Genomic DNA, 25731 nt, shown 5'->3' on the forward strand with positions numbered 1-25731 from the left:
TGAGGCTGCAGAGAAAGGCATATGTGTTCGAGCTTTGGGGTGCACACCCTAATGCAATAGGCTGCACACACCTATGTGTTTACTTTTTTATCTTATTGGGAAATTGCTGGGTGGTTGATCCAGATAACACTTTTATGTTACACAAACTGGTTGGGGGGGGGGGGGGATGACCACACATCTCTGGACTATTTTATTTGATTGTTTTGTGCACATTGATATTCCTGAATGCCCTTTTACTTATGTGTTTGATTGAATATATACATTTTTAGAGTGCTGCACCATTATAAGGTTCAGTGTTGTGGTTATTTTTTAAGATCTGTAGGATGAATACGCATAAGCTGCCAGATGTAGTTGACATACTGTATAGTAATTTTCCATCCCACAGAAAAGGGAAGGGAAAATGCCGAATCTAACACATGACCTTTTGGTGTATAGGCGCCTTGATTCAATGAACTGTGATCTTCAATGTACACTCAGCACCTAATCTGTTGCTTCAATGAATAATTAAAGAAAGGGATTTAAAATATATGTTGATGAGACAAATCAAATGCTTATACTATTTTTGGTTTATTTGGTTGTTTTGTTACAATGTTACCTTATATTTTCTAACTGTGTCGCACACTTCAGGAATGTTTTTTTTCTATTGACAAAAATCCTGTGACTTAAATGTCTACATGTTTTTGGAAAGCTGTAGTAATAAGCACATGCTGTTTAGTTACAGCGCTGAATGCTGATTAACATCGCCATGGAAACCATAAACATAGCTTGATCTTTGCTGCTAATTATGTAATCATATCTTAAAAATGCAATGCTAATCATTTTATTTACCTTTGCTTTTGCTGTAGCCTGTCACAGCGGGAAAGACAGGTGTGCCCCATTTCTGCCTCTAACACAACTTAACCTTATGACTGGTAGTCAGTAAATAAGCTACTGGATGAATTTAGCATGGCTGCCTGCCCATTGCTATGGCAATAAGTTCTGGAAGTGCCATCCTGGTGGCCAATGTTAAATACAGCTGTTTCACTAACGAATTAAATTGACATAATATAATTTAAAAGAAGAAAAACAAGGCTGCCCTATACCACCTTAATGTAATAAGTTATGTAAATCCTATGCCTAACAAAATAGCTTAACATGATGTTAGGAAACCTCAAAATCCAATATGAAAGTTAGCTTTTGAGATCCCCTAATTTTATGTTGCGTTATTCAGCAAGGATATTAGCTGCCTTTTTCTACATCATCGACCTTATCACTAAATATCACCCAAATCCTCCACTCTACTCTTCCCAAGAAAATGAAGGCAGCCACCACACCAAGGCTAGTAAGCCACAGTATATTACATGTTTGGTTTGGGGTTTAGATACATTTTACTTTAAGGCATAGAAATTGTATTTAATGCCCCTTCTGATGACAAAGCAAATGTTGGTATCCGGATTTCATCAGCAAAGTCCCTAAAAGACTGCTGGATGATGTTGGTCACCAACATCTGCTTAAAATATAAAAACATTTTTTTTGTGAGCCGATTTATCACTTTTTTGAATGGATGATCAGTGTCTGGTACCTTTTAGATTTTTATAACTGTTTTTGTCTTCACTGGGGAGATTCACTCTCTCCTGGTGACCATTGTCACGGGGATGGATTGAAAGTGAAGGGTAATCCCTAATTTTATAGATGCCACAGAGAATCTTCCAATTGGGTCACCTGACCATTAGGAGAGTTCCTTTCACTTTCGTTGTGTCTTCTGGACAGGAAGAAGAAAGAGATATTCTCAATGGGGCAAAGAGGGAGAAATAAAAAACTTGAAAGGGATTTTAAGCCTTTCCTTCTCTATCCAAAAATCTCAGTATTGATACACTTGTAACTGATCATCTGCAATAAATGCAATAAAGTTTCAGAAAAACAGCAACTTTCTAGGAAAAACAAAAAGAATCCCTGTTTAATCACCCCTCTTGGCTATGATATATTTGGGTAAATGTAAATTCGAAGCAGTCTTAGTCTTCATTTCTGTGCTTCAGGTTTCCATCACAATGATGCAGGGGTGGAGGCAGTGTTGTGCAGTAAGGGAGCACATTACACCTGTAACGCCTATGATCTATTATAACAACAAACCATGAGCAAAGGGCCCCACAAAGGAACTATCCCACTCTCCCTTATGTGTGGAGATACCTGTGGGGCAACCCTTTCTTGCTTTCCTGGTACCTGTTGACAGTCTTCTGCACACCTGCTTCAAGTCTTAAGGCTAGTACACAGAGGCCTAATGTTGGGCGACATCGGCCTGTTCAATAAAAACCATCCAACATTTGGCCCGTGTGTATGACAGCAGGTCTGACAGAAGCCAGCCGGAAAACCCGCAGCCGTCCGGCTCCCAATCGGCGCTCCCAGCAAATGGATAAGAGCGCTGACCAGAGTGTTCTGGTGGGGGGGCTTGGCCTCTGTCAAAACACAATAGAACAGCATGGGAGATTGCTGTACTAACATTGGATTGTTAGTACAGTGGCTCAGACCGGGTTAAACGGAAAAAAAACTAGTGTTGTGTGTTGGCTAATTTTTCCGACATCTTTTACAATAAAACTTGTGCTCAAGGGGAAAAACAGGGTCTGTTGGTGTAAAGCCTAGTACACACTAAAAGCTGATTGGTACTAGGCTTTACACCAACAGACCCTGTTTTTCCCCTTGATCACAAGTTTTATTGTAAAAGATGTCCCCATTTACAGTCGATGTTAGGAAATGTAGGAACCCTGAACCAGTAATAACCTTTTCAACAATTCATTGAATCAATAGAAGCAAGGATATCTAAACTCTTTACCGAACCATTGAAGGTGGCAACACTCAGATTAAGAGAGATGTGGCATAATAAGAGAGATGATAGATAAGTTGTACAAAGGAGTGGTGTCTAATAGTCCAGCATCCCAAAACAGGAGGGTGCGCTTTGTTCTATAAATGCATAAAGACCTTCCACTTCTCCAGCCTTTCCGTTCTAAAGGGAATCTAGAAAACTAAGGCCCCACTGCCTGCATATTTATCTGGTCTTATTCAACAACAGAGAAAACCAATATTCACTCTTCTCATGGCAACTAACTCAGGAAGCTTTCTGCCTCCTAATTATACCCTTACCCATGGTGCCCCTTTTCCATTATGGAACATCAATGATTTATGGCTATGGGGACATCTATTAGCTTAGGAGAGAATTACAGCAGCCACCTCTGCGCCCTACCCTAAAGCAGCTTTAGAAGCTACATGGCTTTCAAACACTATCAATGATCTTACAACAGGGTGGGAATAGGCAACAAATGTATCCTGGGTATGCTTACAAAGTATTGCTTCACTGCAGACTGCACTCCGCTCCTGTCAACCTCTTAGCTGCAGAAGTGGAAGTGAGCTCCCTGCTGTTATGACCCACCAAACTCATTGCATTCCAAAAGTTCCCAAAATAGGATGAGACAAGCCGCTCACCTTAAAGAATCATCTTTAGTTCATTGTAACATACCACCTGGTGCTTAACAACACTCTCAAGCCTTTTACTCCTCAAGGTAGCTGAAAAGCACTAAAATTGTTTAGCACCAGGTGGTATGTTGGTGCATCAGTATGTTAACAATAAAACTGAAGATGATTCTTTAAGGTGAGCAGCTCCCCTCTTCTTCTTTTTGGACTGCAGTAACAAATTATCCTGATAAGCTTTTAAAATGAATCGATGGAATGATGCATGTACATAGTGAAGCAAATATTAGACTTTGACCCTTTAACAAAGAAAATATAATAGCATGTTAAAATTTCCTGCTGCAATGTCCAGTACAGCATCGTAAAATATTTGTACACGGGAGGAAATCGGTGCTGAACAAGCAACAGTGCAAACTAATTAATCCCACACTGAATAGATAACAAGTGACAGCCATTATTATCAACCCAATTAAAGATGTTTGCATTCCTGTCACATGCATTTCTGAGACAAAAACCTGATGGCTTTTTTGCATCTGTTCACAGGACCTGTTGTTTAGTGTGTGTGCTCTGAATATCATCTCCACAATCGTCTGTGCGTTGGCTACTGCAATGTGCTGCATGCAGATGGTCTCTGCTGATGTTCTACAGCTGGTGAGTAACAAGACAGCTATTCAAACTTATATCCAAAATGACAGGAAATGTACTTGTAAATACAAGCATTGCTTGATTGCCAGGGACCTCAAACACACAATATTTATAAGATCATCACGATGACACCGGACAGCCAGGCAGTGATGTCATCACTGTTGTCAGAATGACATCATTCTCTGATCACTTAACCACTTAAGCCCCGGAGGATTTGGCTGCTAAAAGACCAGGGGGTATTTTGCGATTCGGCACTGCGTGATTTTAACGGACAATTGCGCGGTCGTGCAGCGCTGTACCAAAACGAATTTGACGTCCTTTTTTTCCCACAAACAGAGCTTTCTTTTGGTGGTATTTGATCACCTGTGCGATTTTTTGATCACGCGCTATAAACAAAAAAAGAGCGTCAATTTTGCAAAAATAACAATATTTTTCACATTTTTTTATATGAAATTCCCCCAAAAAAAAAGTAAAAATCAAAATTTTTTAACATTTTCGGCCAATTTGTTTTATGCTACATATTTTTGGTAAAAAAAACGCAAAAAGCACATTTTGATTGGTTTGCGCAAAAGTTATCACGTTTACTAACAAAGGGAAAGATTTTTGTCATTTTTGTTGTTTTTTTTAACGCGTAATGGCGGTGATCTGCGATTTTTTTGCGGTACTGCGACATTGGGGCGGACAGATCGGACCCTTGACTGACATTTTTGACACTTTTGGGGTTACCAGTGACATTTCTACAGTAATCAGTGCTATATATATGCACTGTTACTGTAAAATTACACTGGCAGTAAAGGGGTTAACTTTATTTGAGAGGGAGGGGCTGTGTGTGTCCCTAGGGGCGTGATTCTAACTGTGATTGGCTGTGGCTTGAGCTGTAGGAACACTGATCAATGGTCCTACATAGTAGAACCGTATGATCAGTGTTTCTACACAGGGGAGAATGACAGGCAGCTTGTTTACACAAGCTGCCTGCCTTTCTCCCTCTCCCCCGACGATCACAGAGTGAGCGGCGGACATCGGGTCCGCCGGTCACACGCGCGGGGGGGTCCGTGACCACGCGGGAGCGGGAGCGCGCCGCCCGCGGCGCGCGCTCGCTCCCCAGAGCCTCACAGGCTAGTGACGTACTGATACGTCACTCTGCCTGTGAGGGGCTGACCGCCGCAGTATATGTACTTGCGGCGGTCAGCAAGCGGTTAAAAAGGCCACATATCAATGTGCAGTGTGTGCATTAGCACTATGGGCCTAATGCGTTATCAGAAGCATCATGTGTTTCAGTTGTAATAAAGATGACCATTTTCTATTGGATTATAGTGAATAATATACAGTATGTTCATTCATTGGTACACCAAAGTAAGCCACTGTATATGTTCAATAAACATTCAATAAGAAAGATCAATGGTGTGCAGTAACCTGTAATAGGAGGCCATTTACTCTATAAATTAAAATCAACTTTAAAGTGGACCTCTCAAGGTTTAACAAAAGAGGTCACATGTAAAAGAAAAGTTTACCTTTCTGGTGGCCTGTGCATTGAAAAGCTGGCGCATTTCTGCTTCTCAGTTGCTGCAAGTATTTAACCATCAAAAAGTTGAACAATTGTTTCCCCTTCCTGGCCAACATGGTTATTCCCACTAGCTCCTATGTCCTGTAGTGATGTTTGAGCCAGCAGGAGGAACCAGAGCAGCCGTAAGGGGAACAAGTATACTAAACAACCAAAGTTATGAATACTTGTAGCGGCTAGAATGCAGAGAGTTTTAATACACTGGCTGGCAGAAAGGTGAGTATATAAATGCCTCTTTTACAGGTGACATATTTTTTTTAAAAAATGTGATCCTGTGATGACAGATTTACTTAAAAAAGTTTTCCCCAAATGGCAGGTAAGAAAGGACATACTGAGCTGAATAGACATTTATATTCATTAGGCGTTAGACATGTGCTTAAAGAAAAATTGTGTTTAATTTAATTTAGATTCGTTAATCTAGTTATTTTGTTTAGTTAAAATTTGTTAAATTTGTATTTGGGATTCGTATTTGGAATTTGTTCTATGTATTTTAAATTTTTCTTTAAATGTACTTTCAAACTTGAAACATTCAAATAAAAAATGTTTGAATCAGTCAAATCAAAAATGTTACTTTTTTTTTCTATTCAAATGGTATTTATACATATTGATCTCGTTTGTAATTATAATATGTTCATTCAAAATATGCAAAGTGTTCTAAATATTAAAAGTAATATATTACTTTCAACATTTTACTATGTACAGTTCTGTGCAGAAGTTTTAGCCAGCTGAGAAAAAAATAATGTCAAGTACAAATGCTTTTAAATATTTATATTTTACTGGTTTCTTTTTATCAAATTTACACTTGCAAAGTGAACAAACAAAATAAAAATCTTCATCAAAAGATTACAATGACTTTTAAATCACCTTTGGCTTAACAAAAACAGCATTTTTTTCCAAATGGTACACTGATAACACACAATCTTTGACTTCAACAATATGTTTACAGTTCGAATTAGAATGGAATTCAATGTAAAATTCAAGTAAAATTTCAATTAGAATTTTGGAAATTTGGACAAATTTCATTTCATCATTCAGAGAATTAGGTAAAATTAATTTGTACTGTAATTAGGGGATTCAGCTATATCCAAATCTCTAAATAATGAAATATTCAGCCAAATATTTATTTGAAACGAAACAAACCGCACATGTCTATTGGGCATTTTGCTTCCTAACTCTGTCCTATTCTGAATATGATAAGCATAATTCAGGTTGCTCTTGATTTCCACAAGTCTTCACAAAGTATCCAAAAATATATACAGATACTTACTGAATAGTACATCCAGTAGTTATAGGATCAATAATTAAAATGAACATGGTTTGGCCAGAAATATTTATTAGGGTAACAAGGTAAATAGTTAGGTAACAACTGTGTATTCTTACCTCCTTGCTGCAGTGGTTCTACAAGACCTCTGTTTCTTTTCACATGTGTGTTTTTACTTCTGTGTTCACCTATTGGCATTATCTGCTATATTGTGGGTTTTTATTTCCTTCCCTTCTTCCTTCCCTTCTATCATTTCCTGGCTTGCCTCCTAATTTGCTTTGCTATATAAGAAAAGCTTGGTGCAGCCTGCTTTGCTTGTCCAATGTCCTAGTTCTCTAAACTCCTGTTTGCCTAGCGTTATTCAGCGTCTTACTTCCCATGTACCAATCCCGGCTTCATTTTCAGTTTGTGCTTGTCTGCCATCTGCTTATTTTCTTGATCCTCATCTGTCTCCTGCAATCTCTACTATTCATATGCAAGTGGTTTCTGTATTGTCAGCTGGGCGTACCTGGGGGCTATGACCTAATTCCAGTTTTCTGCAAGTTCATCCCCACCATCAGGGGCCCTGGTGAAGAAGCAGGCTGGGGCTTAAACTATGCACCCTGGGGACCCAGGTTGACATTTTACAAGGGCTCACTACCAAAGAAACCTAATAACTAAAGACTTTGCAGGAGGCGATTCTAGCCATATTAGTGTACTTGCAACAGAGACAAATGAGTACTGTCTGTGATACTTTTTTAATTTGCACTAACATATCATTTTTCAGGACAAGCTTTCAGGGTATGTCCCCTTCATCAAGGTCCAAGCAGTACTGATTCACAAAAGTTTTAGCAGAATGGTAAAAAAAACATACAATCTCTAAAACTAAACAAACAAATGTACCTGGCAATGGTAATAACACTAGCATTGTTAGTGAGATTCTGAATCTAAAACAGTTTTACTCATTGATCAACACCTTTCACCCATCTATCAAACTAAAAATTGATTATTCTAACAGGCATGTCAACTTCCTAGACACCAGAGTATACATCACGGATGACAAGCTTCAAACTTCAATATACAATAAACCGATTGACAGATGCAGCTATCTCCACAGTTCCAGTTTTCACCTCCAACACACTAAACACATTACTTAAGCAGTGTTACCACAATTGCATCTACCACCACTAGAGGATAATAGTGTAACTCCTCTCTCCTCACTCCTCTATGACCCTGCCGGCCGGCACTGTCTGCTCCTCGCGGTACTGGCCTGTGGAGAGAGAGAGATTGGAGTTCCAGCGCACCAGCCAGCAGGACAGGTACCCCGGTGATATAAATAAAAATATAGAAATTTAAATACCACCACCATCCAGGCAGTCGTCTACAGGCACAGCCATTGGCGCTCAGTCAGTCACAGGAGGGACAGCAGCACAGGAGGAGTCAGTCGGACAGTCCAGAGTACAGTCAGTCACAGACAGCTTGGAAGACGGAGTCAAACGGACCCCACCAGTGTGCCACACCACCACCAGCCACCACCACCACCACCAGCCAGCAGGTACCAAAAAAAACATAAAATACCACAGTCAGGACTCAGACCCCACCAGTGTGCCACACCACCACCAGCCACCACCACCAGCCAGCAGGTACCAAAAAAAAATATAAAATACCACAGTCAGCAGTGGAGCGGACTCAGGAGTCAAACTCAGGTCAGGTACCACCATACCACACTGCCAATACCCCCACCAGTGTCACACCACCAGCCACCACTGCCCACCACCACCAGTGCACCAGCACCACCAGTCCACCACCAGCAGCAGGCACCTCTTGAGTAAAAAAAAAAAACCACTCAGTCAGGAGTCACTGAAGAAGAATCAGGTCAGGTACCACTGCCAGTACCAGTGTACCACCACCACGCAGCCAACTGGTACCACTCAGCAAATACCACTCAGGTACCCATTTAACATATTTAATATTGGGGGCATAGAAGTTATTTGACATATTTGATTATTTTTTTAAAGTAACACAATAGTTATTTTACCTGGTAATTAGTTACTTTTTTACTGATGTAACTCAGTTACTAACTCAGTTACTTTTTGGGAGAAGTAACTAGTAACTATAACTAATTATTTTTTTTAAGTTACATGCCCAACACCGCTGGCAGGATCACCAGGTTAAAATAAAGGGGAAAAAACAAGAACAAAGAAAACTAATGTAGCCCAGTCATCTAAGGACTAGGGATGATCGAACTTTTGAAAAGTTCGGTTCGGCCAGAACATCCGAACTTCCCGAAAGTTCGGCCCGGATTTCAGAACCCCATTGAAATCAATGGGACCCGAACTTCAGTAATCAAAAAACACAATTTTTAAGCCCTAAAACCCAATAAATGCCCCTAAAAAGTCCCTAGGGTTCTGGGTCATGCCCCATTAACTATTAATCACACAAAAAAAGTTCTTAAAAATTGTCATTTTTGATAAAAAAGCCAATTATTGAAAAAAAAAAGAGAGATATTTTGATTTTGACTTTGGATTTAGTATCTGGGGGGTCTAAAAAGTGTACATGTGAAGTTTCAGCTCTGTAGCATGTCCAGAACCATAAAAAAAAAAGATTGTTTGTATTAGAACACTTTCAGCAGAGGAGTTTTCACACCTTGCCGGTTTAATAGCAGGCATTTTTTTGGGTTCTTTGCAGTCAGGAAAAACATCTGAACTTGTGTATAGTGGTACTGTGCACAAGTTCTGATGTTTTGCCTGCCTCCAAAAACCCCCAAAAAATGCCAGCAAAAACACACCTGGGCATTTTTTTTTTTTGACGCTAGCGTTTTTTTGGCATTTTTTGGGGTTCTTTTGAGGCAGGCAAAACATCTGAACTTGTGTATAGTGGTGTATATATACACACATACATATATTTATATACACACCTAGACATATATAGGTGTGATAGTAGCAGAAATATATGCTTGCGCTAATGAACTAATTTACAGTAATATATTTCTGCTACTATCACACCTATATATGGCTAGGTGTCTATATACATATAATTATGTGTGTATATATACCACTATACACAAGTTCAGATGTTTTGCCTGCCTCAAAAGAACCCCAAAAAATGCCAAAAAAAACGCTAGCGTCAAAAAAAAAAAATGCCCAGGTGTGTTTTTGCTGGCATTTTTTGGGAGTTTTTGAAGGCAGGCAAAACATCAGAACTTGTGCACAGTACCACTATACACAAGTTCAGATGTTTTTCCTGACTGCAAAGAACCCAAAAAAATGCCTGCTTTGAAACCGGCAAGGTGTGAATACCGAGAAGAGAAGCTAACCCCCTGAGCTGAAAGTGTTCTAATACAAACAATCTTTTTTTTTATGGTTCTGGACATGCTACAGAGCTGAAACTTCACATGTACACTTTTTAGACCCCCCAGATCTGAAATCTGAAATCAAAAAATCTTTTTTTTTTTTCTTTTTTAATTTTTTTCAATAATTGTCTTTTTTATCAAAAATGATAATTTTTAAGAACTTTGTGTGATTTCATATCTGGGGGGTCTAAAATGTGTACCTGTGAAGTTTCAGCTCTGTAGCATGTCCAGAACCATAAAAAAAAAGGATTGTTTGTATTAGAACACTTTCAGCTCAGGGGGTTAGCTTCTCTTCTCGGTTTTCACACCTTGCCGGTTTCAAAGCAGGCATTTTTTTGGGTTCTTTGCAGTCAGGAAAAACATCTGAACTTGTGTATAGTGGTACTGTGCACAAGTTCTGATGTTTTGCCTGCCTCCAAAAACCCCCAAAAAATGCCAGCAAAAACACACCTGGGCATTTTTTTTTTTTTGACGCTAGCGTTTTTTTTGGCATTTTTTGGGGTTCTTTTGAGGCAGGCAAAACATCTGAACTTGTGTATAGTGGTATATATACACACATAATTATATGTATATAGACACCTAGCCATATATAGGTGTGATAGTAGCAGAAATATATTACTGTAAATAATTTTTATTAGCGCAAGCATATATTTCTGCTACTATCACACCTATATATGTCTAGGTGTGTATATAAATATATGTATGTGTGTATATACACCACTATACACAAGTTCAGATGTTTTGCCTGCCTCCAAAACCCCCCCAAAAAATGCCAGCAAAAACACACCTGGGCATTTTTTTTTTTGACGCTAGCATTTTTTTGGCATTTTTTTGGGTTCTTTTGAGGCAGGCAAAACATCTGAACTTGTGTATAGTGGTATATATACACACATAATGATATGTATATAGACACCTAGCCATATATAGGTGTGATAGTAGCAGAAATATATTACTGTAAATGATTTCATATATTTCTGCTACTATCACACCTATATATGTCTAGGGGTATATATACAGACATATATGTGTATATATACCCCCTATACACATGTTCAGATGTCATGTCTGACATCAAACATGTCCTCAAAAAAGCACTGGCAGTGGCAGCCCCTGCAGCATGAAAAATGCTTGGCTGGTGAGAAGCCATATTCCTGTCCCGAAGCAACTCAGAGAAATGATCATTTCTCTATAGCGGTCACCCTGCTATGGAAGGGTTTTGTCACCCTTCCATAGCAGTCACTGTCAGTTAACCCTACACTACACTACGGTCCCTTTACACTTAATACTTTCCCTACAGAAACTAAATTTTTGAAGCTAACTTAAGTGTAAAGGAGCACTCTAACTACACTAGATATCCCTTTCCTCACACTAAAAATAGCTAAATGACACTTTGTAACACATTAGAACAGAACAGCATTCCACTCTCTTCCATGTCCCTTACAAGAATGCTAGGAATTTGGCGGGGGTGATCTTCTATACTGGGGGGTGTATTCACTAATGATTGGTCTAGGGACCCCCTAGTCACTCCAATCACATTCCTAGCATTCTCCTGCCCCCTCAATTGGCTTTTGCTAATGGTTCTGGTCCAATCACGGGCTTTTAAAGCCCATTTCCTGAAGCATTGCATTTTGGTCGGTTCTGGTTGCCGAATTCCGAACTTTTTGGGCAAAAAGTTCTAAATTCGGCCAAACCTCGAACACCCAATGTTCGGGCCGAACCGATGGTGGACCCAAACCGTTCGATCATCCCTACTAAGGACTTGTCTTTCGCCTAATGGAAAACACCACCTTTGTGAAGCTGTACGTTAATCTGTTTTAAGCCTTTTCAGGTGGCGTAAAACAGCTATTCTTTTGTGGGGTGACCGCAAACCTTTGACATTCCAGGAGGTTATATTAATATTAAGGCGGACGGAGAAGGGGGAATTTAAATGAAGGCATTGTAAAATATACGGGAGAATGCAATGATTTCTTAAAGGGCTGGTGCAACAGAGCACATATAGGGTGATTTAAAAGACTTGCCTCAAAGTTGATGGGGATGGAGAAAGTAGTCTCGACCACAGTAACAAAAATTAAGAACAATCGTAGTGTAAAAAAACAATCACATACCCAAGGAGTCTTGGACTTCTCTTTTTTCCCAATGAGACTCATGTTCCAGTCATGGCGTTACCGGAGTGGATCTGGTTGCGGCTGGTCTCCTGATAGGCTTACCCGGAGCCCCGGGGGAGCGTCGGTAATGAGCTGACGTCTCCGCTAGGCGATGAGGAGAAGAGGGACAGCTTCCAGAGGGGGACCCCTCAAAGCCGGGCAGAGTCACTCCGGTAAGGCAGTGAGGGAACAACCAAAACTAAAATGCGTGGAAAAACAGAGGAGATAAAATCGTTAATCAAGGTGCAATAGATATGGTAACGACAATCAAGAGAGCCATATCAGTATAGTAGTTGCGGGCAATAGCAATGCGAGATATCGCAAACACAGCAATCGGATAAAACCTGGAGTTAACTGGAGAGAAATACCAAAACAGACCATAATGTTCCAAAGATCTCAGAAAAGGAAAGCTGAGAGGGGCCTATCCGGCCGAGATCAGCGTGGCCTGTCTATACAAGAGTTGGAGGAATACCTAGGCCGCTTGGGCGAGTCCTTTCTGGGGCTGCAGAGGTCCCTATTACCAGGAGAAGATGCTGGAGTCGGAGAACTTTGCGTTTCCATTGCAATATGTAAGTGCGCTTTCAGGAAATTTGCAGCGTCGTCCGGATGATGAAAAGCTTTGGTTTCGCCATTATCAGTGGTAAGACGTAGGACTGCAGGGTAGGCCAGGGTAAATTTTATACCATTTTGGTATAAAGCAGAACAGGTGGGCTGAAAGGCCTTGCGCTGTCTTGCGCCTTCCTGTGAATAATCGGCAAAGAGAAGGAACTTATGGCCATCCACTTGCAAAGATTTGGCGTTTCTAAAAGACCTCAATATAGCCACCCGGTCAGCATAATTGAGGTAGCGCATGATGACAGGGCGCGGTGTGCGCCGCTCGTTAGATGGGGGGCCAATTCTATTGGCTCTCTCCACTGTGCAGGGCATTGCGAGCCCTAAGGCCTGGGGGATGCGAGCTGAGCAAAGTTCCGGAAGTGCCCCAGGTAAGACAGTTTCAGGAACACCGATAATGCGCAGGTTGTTCCTGCGAGAGCGATTTTCCAAGTCCTCCAATTTATCAAGTACATATTGCTGGGTTTGCGCTGTCTTTTGATCCTGCAACATGGTCGACTGGAATTCTTCCTCCACATCAGAGAGCTTGTGTTCTATATCAGCCATGCGCTTGGAGTGGTCACCCAGCTCCCTGCGCAGCTGTGCAATGCCTGCTGTGACTGCCGAGTCTACTGTAGCTGTGATTGTAGGTGACAAGAGAGCAGCCACAGCCTGAGCAATTTTGGAGTACTGTTCCTCTTCAGGCAGAGGCAATGGGATCCCTGCTTGTGGCTGCGTGAGCGGGACAGACCCCGCCGATGCCTGTGTGTTACTGGCGGCCATATTGGAGAGGTTAGGAGCTGGAGGATCGGCGAACCGGTCCGTCGTGGAAGGGCAGCGGAGCGTGCCTAGTCCGATAGCGGGAGGCAGCGGGTGACAGGGAGCCTGAAGCAAGGTTTTTTAAACAGATGATGCCGGAGCCGCCGTCCACACCGCCTATCTCATCGGGCGCCGGAACCGGAAGTTCAAGCTGTACGTTAATGAATTCCTACAGAGCCTCTGAGTGCACCCACTCAGTTACATACTTACTATCATCACTGATCCAGTGATTTAACTTTACAACCCTACCCTGTGCTTCACAGCTTTCGCAAAGAAGAACTTTGGCTGGCTCCTCTTCACACTGTACATGCAATGAAGTTGTCCTTTAAAATGAATGGGATATTAACATACAGTATTAATGAATTTGGCATACATTCACAATCAAAAGACTTTCAGACAGAAATTGGAAAGCAATCAAAGATTTCTTGCACCAAGCCCCAGGTGCTGGAGTGTGACCCACAGTTTGGGAATATCATACCTTATATAATTAAGCACTTTTTGGTATATACTCATTTATATGGCTTATATGAACATTTTTAATAAGCTCTGCATTGTTTGATATTAACAATACAAGCAGAGTGTCATTTCAAGTTGGTGCTTCTGGTAATGTTAGAATATATTGTTCATGTATTTTGTGAAACATTTACATCAGCCAGTAGATGGCAGTGTTTATAAGTTTTTTTGTTGCTTCTATGGCTAAACTCTATGTCTTTTCTCTGTATAATAAAGTCCCTGTTTCCTGTCTGCAGTTAAGCAGCAAAGCCCATGTGGACTGTGCGCTGTCTGTTCTGTAGGGCTACATACATAATTTCTAACAATAAACTACCCCTTAAACCCTAAAGTGTAGCAAAAAAAAACTGTATAATCAGCATGTAGGTGTGGCCAGGCCTACTGCCCACAGGGGAAGAAAACTCACATGGAGACGGGTTGATGCAGCAAAGTATATTAATGTAGTACTGTTGATAGAGAACAGCCGACTCTTTTTTTTTCTGTCAGTAAATACCTTATACAGCCCACTTCCTCTTTCTTGTCTGGTAAAAAGCCTAGGCTAATGACCTCATGCACAGCTCTCTCTCTCTCTAACTCTCGTGAGAGTTTGCCAGCATGGGGGAGGGCAGGAGAGTGAAGGAGGGGTGAAGCATTGGAGAGCCAATGAGAGCTGCATAGCTGGAGGGGGCTGGATCAGGGCGGAGATAACAGGAGACCTCCCTTCCCCTGATCTGCTTTGTGCCTGCCTACAAGCACAAGGGAAATTATTTACATTCAGTAGGAAATGTCCTTTGTGTTGATTCCTCTTCTGTTAGGTAAAATCCCCCTCCTTCATTGCTCCCCTGCTACCATATTCTTCCAGTGCGATGAGGATTAATAAAAATAAGGGGTTGTCCCAGACTCACATCAAAAAAACCCACATATGCCTTCCCCTTCTGCCCAGCTTCTCCATTCGTAGAAGCCATACTACAGCTACTATGAATGAAATATGATCTATGAATGGAGGTGGCAGACCTTTCAATCATCCACCCATCCACCATTCATAAATCTTGTTTCATTCATTGAAGCTGTAGTACGGCTTCTATGAATGGAGCAGCTGGGCAGAAGGGTGGGCATAGTTGGGCTCTCTCAATGAGACTCTGTGATAGCCCCTTTATTCTATATATTCCTGTGCACCAGAAAAATATGGTGGTAGGGGTGAAAGGGGCATGGACAGGGGAGGATTTTGCCTAATGACTGTAGCTTATGTCCCTTATACTGATTTCTGTGTTTTTTAATTTTGGGTGCCATCAAGGGTATTACAGTACATACATCAATTTCAAGGTAGTGTCAATCCCCATTTAATAGAAGTGTCATTTGCTTCTGAAAGAAATTTGTATTTAAAATCAATTGTTTCATTTTTATAATATAAATCATTTTGCCAAAAATACAAACAAGCTCTCTGCATACAATTCTCAGATGTGTGGCTAAAAGTAAATTAGTTAATACTTTAGGGAATAGAGCATCATGGTTTAGTTTGATATATTTTTGAGTGGCAATTATTGTTTTGAAATATTTTTACCTAATTATTTTGATCTGACCCATTTCTACTTCAATATTTTTGTTCATGATCGTGAACAAGCATTAAAGTTTAGGCTAAATTAAGCTAAGTGTTAATTACCGATTCTAAGTAAAAGAAGCAGAAAAATACATAATATAACTGGAAAATGAAATCTCTGTTTCCTGCACTGGATGCTCTTCTATGCTAATTGCCTCCTGTAATTGCATAAGGAGGTAGCAGTTGGTTGATGTGCACACAGATGCATTGCAGTTCCTGCTGCCCATGGTAATTTTTAACATCCAGAGACCACTTAGGTCGCCCAAAGACCAATTTACATATCTGACTGTTTGTTTAGTCACTTACTTAAGAATTCTTATTGTCCAGCATCTGCCTTTATTGTCTACGTAATTATTATAATTCTTTCCTAATCCCCTTGTGCTGTTTTGCAGACACTAAATGAGAGCATCTCCTTTTGGTCTTGAGCAATCTTTCATATGCCCATGCATGCAGCGTTCCCAGTAGATCTTGTGTTTTTCAATTGTGGCATCTGCTCTAGAGCTACATAGCGTGTACTACTGATTTTTAAACAACAGGCAATGAAAAGGATTTCCAAACAGGGAATTCCTGTTCTCCAATCACTAAATATTTTATTGCATTTCCCCTGAAACCCAGTGTATACATTGCAGGGAAATACCTGTATGATAAAATGGGTTGCACACCTTTCATTTATAGCTTTCCTTGAATTTAACATCTTACTTTGACCACTTCCGGACCGCCTTCCGCATATATACTGCGGCAGGGTGGCCCAACTGCGCAAAATCACGTACATGTACGAGCTTTTGTGCATTAGATTTCGGGGAGTGTGTGCGCCACTGGAGCACCACTCCTTCTCCCGCTGTGATTGGACACAGCAGGAGCCAATCAGCAGGTCCGGCAGCCGTGTTGGCTGCCGGGACCTGCCGATCTTTCGGCGTAATGACAGAAGAATGTAAACAAGGCAGACCGCTGTTCTGTCAGTGAGGAAAAGAGAGATCTTGTGTTTCAGCTGAAACACAGATCTCTCTTTTCCTCTAGTTCATCCACTTCCCCCACAGTTATAAAACACTCCCTAGGAGCGCACTTAACCCATTGATTGCCCCTGGTGTTAACCCCTTCCCTGCCATTGTCATTTATACAGTAACAGTGCATTTTTTTTAGCACTGATCACTGTATTGGTGTCACTGGTCCCCAAAAAGTGTCAGTTAGTATCAGAATTGCCTGCCACAATGTCGCAGTCCCACAAAAAATGGCTGATCACCGCCATTAGTAGTAAAAACAATAAAAAAAATAAATGTTTCCCATAGATTGTAGACACTTTAACTTTTGTGCAAACCAATCAATATACTTTGACCAACATATAGGATTTTTTCTACCAAAAAAAAAATGGAGCAGAAGACACATTGGCCTAAATTGATGAAAAAAAAATAGATTTTTTTAATTTTTTTTACTGGGTATGTTTTATAGTAGAAAGTAAAAAATATTGTTTTTTTTTTGTTTTGTTTTTTTCAAAATGGTGGTTCTTTTTTTGTTTATAACGCAAAAAATAGAAACCACAGAGGTGATCAAATACCACCAAAAGAAAGCTCTGTTTGTGGGGGAAAAAAAATCAATTAACATTAATTAATCAATCAACATCAATTTAATTTGGTACAGCATCACACGACTATGCAATTGTCAGTTAAAACAACGCAGTGCTGTATTGCAAAAAAATGGCCTGGTCAATAAGAGGGTAAAACCTTCTGGAGCTGAAGTGGTTAAAAAGTCTAACCAGGAAAAAATCATTATAAAAACAAATAAACAGCTGTCTTTAATAATCAATGTCATTTTATAGCTCAGCATACAAAAAAGCAAAAGTGTAAATCAATACAATTATAGAGCCCGCAGCTTGTGAACTTGCAGAGTGAGCTGTAAGAGGTCCAGACCAGCTTGTTTCTTTGAGTCGGACTGTTTGCTATATAAGATCTTGTTACATCAGTGCTGTTGAATGTAGTGGAAATCTGTATTTTAAACTATGAGCATAATAATTCAGAGCCTTTTTCAAAAGCTCATACATGGAAAATCTCTCTGATTCACTTGCAGCTTTCTTTGTGAATCCATATGCCTCTAATTGTCTTATGGCAGCTTAACTGCAGTTGCTAATAACAAAAGAAAGATTGATAGTCCATTAAAAAAAAAAAATCCTTAATTTCAAAGATTACCACTGCTATATTTTTGTTCTGCCACTAGTCCTCAAGCAAAAATTCAGCATATCTCAATCCACTTTCTCTGAGTCCAGGTTGTCCTGGACCCAGTCCCGGCTCCAGCCCTATGTGCAGTTTTGGCACAATTCATGTGTGTTAAGGCATGTTAAAACGGCTCCAAAAACCCTTTTTTTATATATTTTTTTTTTTTTTTTAAAGGGAAGTGACATTACAGGAAATAAACAATTTGAGGTGTGGCTTGTCATGGTGAATTTTTTTCTGTGCATACTCCATTAGCAGGGAAGGTAGGCTTTATCTCATGTTTGGCCTCCTGCATATGATGCTGATATATGAGTAATTGGCTGAGCAAGGGAAGAGGAGAAGGGCATCCAGTTGTCTCCCAGAGATATTCCAAAGGGCACTTTCATGCCCTGTATCATGATTTACGCAGCTACTCTCAGAATGTTGATGTCAGCCATCTACTAGCAAACAAACAGGAAGTGCATAGAAGGAGGTGACTACAGGATACTCTATGCTCTCCTCTGATATTACAGGGAATTGTGGGACATTATATTCCTCCTTCATGATTTATTTTAAAACTAATTTTAACGCACCGCAACTGTACCGCAATTGCCTGCCAGTTAGCTTGCAAAGCATTACAATAGACTTGAATGGGAGGTGTTGAAAGGCTTCAAACTCCTCCAGACTGGACATAAGGCTTCAACTTTGGAGCAAAGCAACGCGACTGGACACTAACAATTCATGTTTTGATAATGTGAACACAGTATTGTATGCTGTCCATAGTATAATTTGCATAGGCATTTCAGGAGCGTTAAGAATGCCCCTCAAATGCCTGCTTTCACTACCAGTGGGAATTTAGCCTAACAGAGCCCCAAATAAAAGTAAAAACCAGCAGGAGTTCTAATCCCTCATCACTCTATCCAAAACTAGAAATACATACACTTTTGTATACATGGTTATATTACAATAAATTGATTGATTTTGTTAAAGATTATAGAAATATCACAGACATATTTCAATATGCCCATAGAACATCTAAGTTGTTTAGAAAAAGAAAAGATACCATCTGGTTAATGCATTAGTCAAAGTTTGGTCTACATTGGATAACTGTCTGATTCACTCTATCTCTGCACAATTCCTCAATGTCCCAGCTTCATGCAAGCTAAGGATTAGAAAAAGGTTTTCCTCCCAAAGCACCAACAAAGGAATATGTAGAAGCTCTTTAGGTTTTATCAATGGCATTCAACATACTTGGATAGAAAAATCAAGTTGCATTACATACTGGGTATCATTGCCAAAGCTTGCCCTGAACAAGGGCATATAAGTTTTATAAACATAGGATACACAAAAAAGAAAGTTGTATATTTTATGGTCAGTGGAGTTATTAAAGGTAGCTTTGCAGCTATACTATCCATCCCTAAATGAATCACCCTGACCCAGGCCTGATAAATGTAGTTTTTGGCTCTACGGTACTCAGCAGAGCAGTAAATTATTTTATTGGTCTGGTAAGGTCACCCTAAACCTTATGGTTGGTTGCTTGCTCCTGCTTGTCTTTTGAAGAAGCTTCCAGAAATAGAGTAGAAGGGTTAATAGCCACTGGGTTTTGAAAATTTGCCTTTGCCTGAGAATCTGTCCTTCAATGCCTGCGCATGCTTTTGAATATCCTGCACCCTTATCGCTCTACCTGCCTGTGTTCAAGTACTACAATAAATCTTAAAAAAAAAACCCTATACTGAGCCTAAATTTTGTTAGTGTGCTCTGGCACTGATACCTGGGCTGGCAGCCTCTGAACAGGTAAGGGTGGTCTGTATATTTCCAACAGCCCCTCTGGGGGTTAGCGCTACATAAATATTTTTTTTACTGGAGGAGTTCAACTAATCTGCCCATATGAGAGGCATAATAATGTGCTAGCAATTGTCCTGCAGTGGAGAGCTAGACCCAGTGTAAGTCCCAGAAGTTTTGGGTGTCATTAGGTAATTAGGACATCCAGCCCTAATTATTGACTAAAGGTTGGTGTGAGGAAGAGCTACTAAATCTATTAAAATGCAGAGATTTTTATCTGTTTAGCTTAATACGTCCTTCATGAAAGTATTTTATTAATCAAGTCCTGTTGTAAAAACCAAGCCCGCTTTAAAGCAGAACCCAACATGTAGCTAGTGTTGGGAGGTTTTTCAAAAGATTTGCTGACCCACTGGATTTTTATTGCTATCTGTGAAATTGACAGGATGATATTTCCCCACCCTAGTCTACAGCCATAACTGTCATGGCTCTACTGTGTGTCATAGACTCCTAGAAGATTCTGCCTTGGGCAATGTATAAAATATGCTGACAGGAAACAACCAGGAATTTTAGATCAGTGCTGTAATATTAGGATCAGAGATAAAGAGGCAAAATCCCTGTTGGGTTCACAGTTTTAAAGCTGAAGTTTAATCTGCTTATCATCAACATGCCAATTACATTTCTAAATAAAACCTTTTCGTTTTCATTATATACCTTTTTTTTAGACACTGTGATGTTTTTATTTTGTCTCTGAGCTTCCCTATAAAATGCAACCAGATCATGGCTAGTGGGAGAGACTGGCAGGATTCTAACATAGCTTCCTGAAAACATCACAGTACCCAGCCTCAATGCTTATCTCAAGAGCCTTCAGCCCTAATACAGGTAGGGAGCTGGCTCTTAGGAGGAGGTATGCAAATTGACAATTGAAAGAACTGAAGTGCAATAAATGAAGATTGGCCTAAGGGCAGTTACGCTGGGGAGACTAGAGATAGAGGATGCTGAACAAGAAAACCAGATGTGTTCTATCTGAGGACGAGGAGCATTTACAACTGTGCAAGATTGATGGTGAGGCTGAAGGTTATGTATAAGCACAGTGGCTAAGTGGTTAGCACTTCTGCATGGTAGCACTTGAGTCATGAGCTCAAAATTCAAACCATGGCACTACCTGCATGGAGTTGGCATGGGCTCCCTCTACCTGTGTGGGTTTTCTCCCACACTCCAAAGACATACTAGTAGGTTAGGTGGCTCCTGTATAAATTGGTCCTAGTATGTGTATGAATTTATGTGAGCTATGGACCTTAGATTGTAAGCTCCTTGGGTCAGGGATCAATGTGAATGTTTAATATATATATATATATATATATATATGTAAAGCGCGGCATAAATCAATAGTGCTATATAAGTGCCTGTAATAAATAAATGGAAAAAAAATATCTATGTTGTAAAGCACACACTCTTGAAAAAGATAACCTAGGGTTGATTTACTAAAACTGGAGAGTGCAAAATCTGGTGCAGCTGTGCTTGATAGCCAATCAGCTTCTAACTTTAGCTTGGTCACTTAAGCTTTGACAATAAAACCTGGAAGCTGATTGGTTTCTATGCAGAGCAGCACCAGATTCAGCACTCTCAAGTATTAGTAAATCAACCCCACTGTTCCTTCTCAAAACATCAAACAATAAACCTGTTTACGTTGCTTCAATGCAATACCCGAGAGTGCCTTCCATTGGACTAGGTGATAAAGAATGTATGCATAACCCTAATTTTTTTGTGACCATATTTTATTTCCCTCCTCCCTTTCTTTCTAACCCTTAGCTTTCATTAACAGTGTACATATAACGTACCTCTTGTGCAAGTGTACAAATACAATTCATTAAAATTAACTGAAAAGGGAATTACTACTCTATCAAGCAGGGCTACTTTTATAAATATTTCTGAAACCTGCAAATCACATTATGTGCACAACTATTCCTTGTTTGTATATACAGTAGAATGTGGAATGGTATGAAATTATTATACTAAATTTACAGCTGCCTTGATCCAGGTGTGTATTTACCTGTAATTAAAATAATCTGCATACTATGAGTAAAAATATACCACTTCATCTTTTCTCTATTTCTGATCACCAGATCTTGTGTTAAAGATAAAAATCTAAAATGGTAAAAAATCTTCTTTGCAGGTATATGTGACCCATTATCACGGGGAGATTTCCCAGTTTCATTAGCAAAAGGGGCTCTGGGGATTGGCTGAGTATGTGAGCATGCTAGATTTGAGCGTAAGAGGAGTGCAATATAAGCATATACTGGGCAGAGATCGGTTGTGCTAGGCATGCTTGTAAGAGGGGGGTTCCCTTAAATGCATAGCCCATGTCTACTGGGACATGCATTCTTCAGGTGCCCTGCACCATTGCTATCTATGGTTTGGGAGAAGCTGTTCTGGGGTTCGTGTAGTGAGAAAGCATTGAGAAGCAGGAGAAGCACTCCTCTCTGGAGGAGGCACCATGAAAAACCATTTCAAATCTTGTTTAATGTTACCAGATGAGCACCACGACACTCCCCTCCTGAATAGTCTTTAGTGGGACTTTTCTCAATTCATTAGGCACCATATACTGGAAGTTATATCATACTGTTCTGACTCAATATTGAGTCATTATTGAGTAAATATAATGGTAGGGTGTGATGTAACAGAGGATCTATGAGGGAAATGGCCATGAAGTTGGAACCACTTATCCTGTAAGAACTGTGTTTGACAAGAATCTGTAATCTTCTGCTGTACAGATGGATTGCTTTGGCTTGTAGTCCATATTTTGCCACTGTCCCAGGCAGAAGCTAAACAAGTAATTCTGGCGAGGGAGAGGCCAAGTAAGTCCCTAGAAACATGAGGGACTGTTGCAAAGTAGCAGGTGGGATCCTCTGTAACTTCCAGTGAATCGGGGACTATACCTCTGCAGGACTGTGTTACAAAAAAACAATGTTCAAAACCATCTTAGGGAGGAGTTATCACAAAATATGCACTTTAAGATTAATGCTGATTTCTTACATGAGACTATTATGCCAAGAAGTGTATTACCCCAAAAATACTGAAACATTTTTTTTAAGAGGCTAGAATGTACAGTGTACAAAGTTCCTATTATCTGGAAACTGTCCAGGTTGAAGAAGGTTTTAAAGTTCAGTAAAAGTTATTCAATGCTTGTAAAACAGAAAATGGAGAGCCTAGGTAATGTTAAAGACCCTGGTATTTATCCTTTTAAAAAAATGTAATCCTCTTTAGTTAGTGCAATTAAAGAAACACATTGAAGGGCTACCGAGCAAAAATTCCAGCAGTTTATTGAATGATGATAAACTTTTCTACATTTATATCACTTGTACTATTGGGACAAATTAAAATGAATATTTGAATCTTCTGATTGGGAGGAAAGAATCTTTTCTATGCTATAAAATAACGTTTTTAAAAAACCTAAGGCAGTCACACCACTAGTCACAGCTCACCTGCATTTACTGTATATTAGAGAAACAACAGGAGAGTCCCTTTGTATTTGCTCATAAATAGCGTCACATTTAAAACTTGACAAGTTGAGGCACTTTGAGAAAGTCTGTGCCCATTAATAGACGTCCATCTTTGAAAAAGTCCTAGCTGGATAAAGGTCACAATAAGGTGGTATTCTGCTATAGGAGCTGCAAAATATATGAGTTCTACAGGAATCAAAGGAGTTCAGCAATAGTGATAATTGCAAGGCATTTTAGACTTGGTCAGTTATAAATTATAACATGTCGTGTTAGTAATTTATCAAATCAAGTGGCTGTGTTAAAAAAGCTAAGATTAGGTTTTCAAAAAAAAGGTGTTTAGGTCTTCTAGTTTCATATCCCTGCGGGCATTAACAATGAATTCAAACTGTTTTTATTTTATAATTGCTGTATTATAATTAGGAACATAGCTATAGGGAAAAGTAGTGACATGACTTTGCAAAACTCAGTATCTAGGTCCATTACTTGCGGCACAATTTGGCTTACCATCAAATACTATCGCATTGTCTGCTATTGCAGACGCAATTGGAATGACATATTAACTGATGATAACAATAATTGTCACAATAAACTATTAATGCACTATTGTCTATAAGATGCTGCTCTTGCAGTAGTCATTTATTGATAATATATTTGCTGACCTCATGCAGTAAGGCATTCCACGGCTTAACCAATGTGAACTGTTTTGCAGATGGACAAATCAATTCAGATCCTACAAATTGTGATTTTATTTTTATTCAACTGGGAACATCCACATATATCTGTCCAATCTTTAGAGTAACATACAGTTTATGGATCTTAGCTCTGTGATTGACCAAATTGTGGGCTTCCCTGCAAATGAAAATGATCTGCATGCGAAGGTTCAAGCAAATAAAACATTTCCAAACCATTGATTCTCATTGATTGTCATTGATTATAATCATTAACTCCCTTCTATATTATTCATAAAATCTGGTTCCCTCCATATGCATCTGGTCCCCTTTTATTCTTTGTACAGTCCTTTATATATAATCTTTTTATGGACTTTTCACATGCCTCAATTAGGTTGATTCTAAATAATTTTTAAACTTTACAAGCCCCATTTTATGTCTTTCATTGTAATTGAGACATTCCACCCAATGGAAGCAATGTTTTTCTCATAACCTTACATTTATTGCCATTTCTTATCATCTTCCTTTGTTACCATTTTGCCAAGATCTTTCTTTGATATGTCAACATTCTGTTGAATTTTAATAGTTATACAGAGCATTTTAGCTATAAGCAAAAATGGCAATGTTAATCCCTAAATAAAAAATATTGCTGCGCTAAGTGAATAAAGCAATCGCTGTGTAATAAATTATTAATAAATTAATAAAGTGACCAAATCTTCTCCAAAAAAGAAATAATAGCAATATTAAATCAAAAAAGTGAACCGTTATAATATAAAGTCCCAATACACAGTGAAAATAAAGTGACACAGTAATAACTGAAATCTTCATCTGTGAATGTGATCAAAGGTGCTGCCTGCTTCACTCCAAGTGATCCTGGTGTCAAGTGTAAGGTTAGCAGCTCACCTCAGAGACAGACTCCTGAGAGTCAAACACGCTTTGGGTAAATCACAGTCGCCTGGTAAGCCCTCCTATCACCGCCTCCAAATACTCTATCCAGACATAAATGGCATTCGGTGTAAAAATAAAAGGAAGATCTAGTGCTCTCTGTCTTATAAAGACTATTTATTAGCACAAAAGATGAAATCACACTTACATTGTCAAGCACTTAAGCAGTGTGGACTTTCTAGGCATCACAACACTTCCTGCAACCTCCGGGAATCAGCGTGATGACGTGCAGGCTCCTCCCCCATACGCGTTGCGTCATAGACTTCGTCAGTGCTTGACAATGTAAGTGTGATTTCATCTTTTGTGCTAATAAATAGTCTTTATAAGACAGAGAGCACTAGATCTTCCTTTTATTTTTACACCGGATGCCATTTATGTCTGGAGAGAGTATTTGGAGGCGGTGATAGGAGGGCTTACCAGGCGACTGATTTACCCAAAGCGTGTTTGACTCTCAGGAGTCTGTCTATGAGGTAATCTGCTAACCTTACACTTGACACCAGGATCACTTGGAGTGAAGCATGCAGCACCTTTGATCACATTCACAGATGAAGATTTCAGTTATTACTTTGTCACTTTATTTTCACTGTGTGTTGGGACTTTATATTATCACGGTTCACTTTTTTGATTTAATATTGTTATTATTCCTTATTTGGAGAAGATTTGGTCACTTTATTAATTTATTAATAATTTATTACACAGCGATTGCTTTATTCACTTAGCGCAGCAATATTTTTTATTCAGCTATCTTTGGTGTTTTTGCGTTTGGCACTGATTGCT

At 39.6% G+C, this 25731-nt stretch overlaps 1 protein-coding gene across 1 annotated transcript in view; it reads left to right on the top strand.

Moving 5' to 3' along the window:
- The window catches only part of ENTREP2 (endosomal transmembrane epsin interactor 2), a 1128669-nt gene that overhangs the window by 940470 nt on the left and 162468 nt on the right, over positions 1–25731 (top strand). Inside the window, exon 5 of the mRNA XM_082254059.1 lies at positions 3982–4089. Coding sequence (XP_082110185.1) covers positions 3982–4089 — 108 coding nt within the window. The remainder of the gene's footprint in view (positions 1–3981; positions 4090–25731) is intronic.

Source organism: Pelophylax lessonae (assembly GCF_965119305.1).
Source record: "Pelophylax lessonae genome assembly, chromosome: 4".
Taxonomy (NCBI): domain Eukaryota; kingdom Metazoa; phylum Chordata; class Amphibia; order Anura; family Ranidae; genus Pelophylax; species Pelophylax lessonae.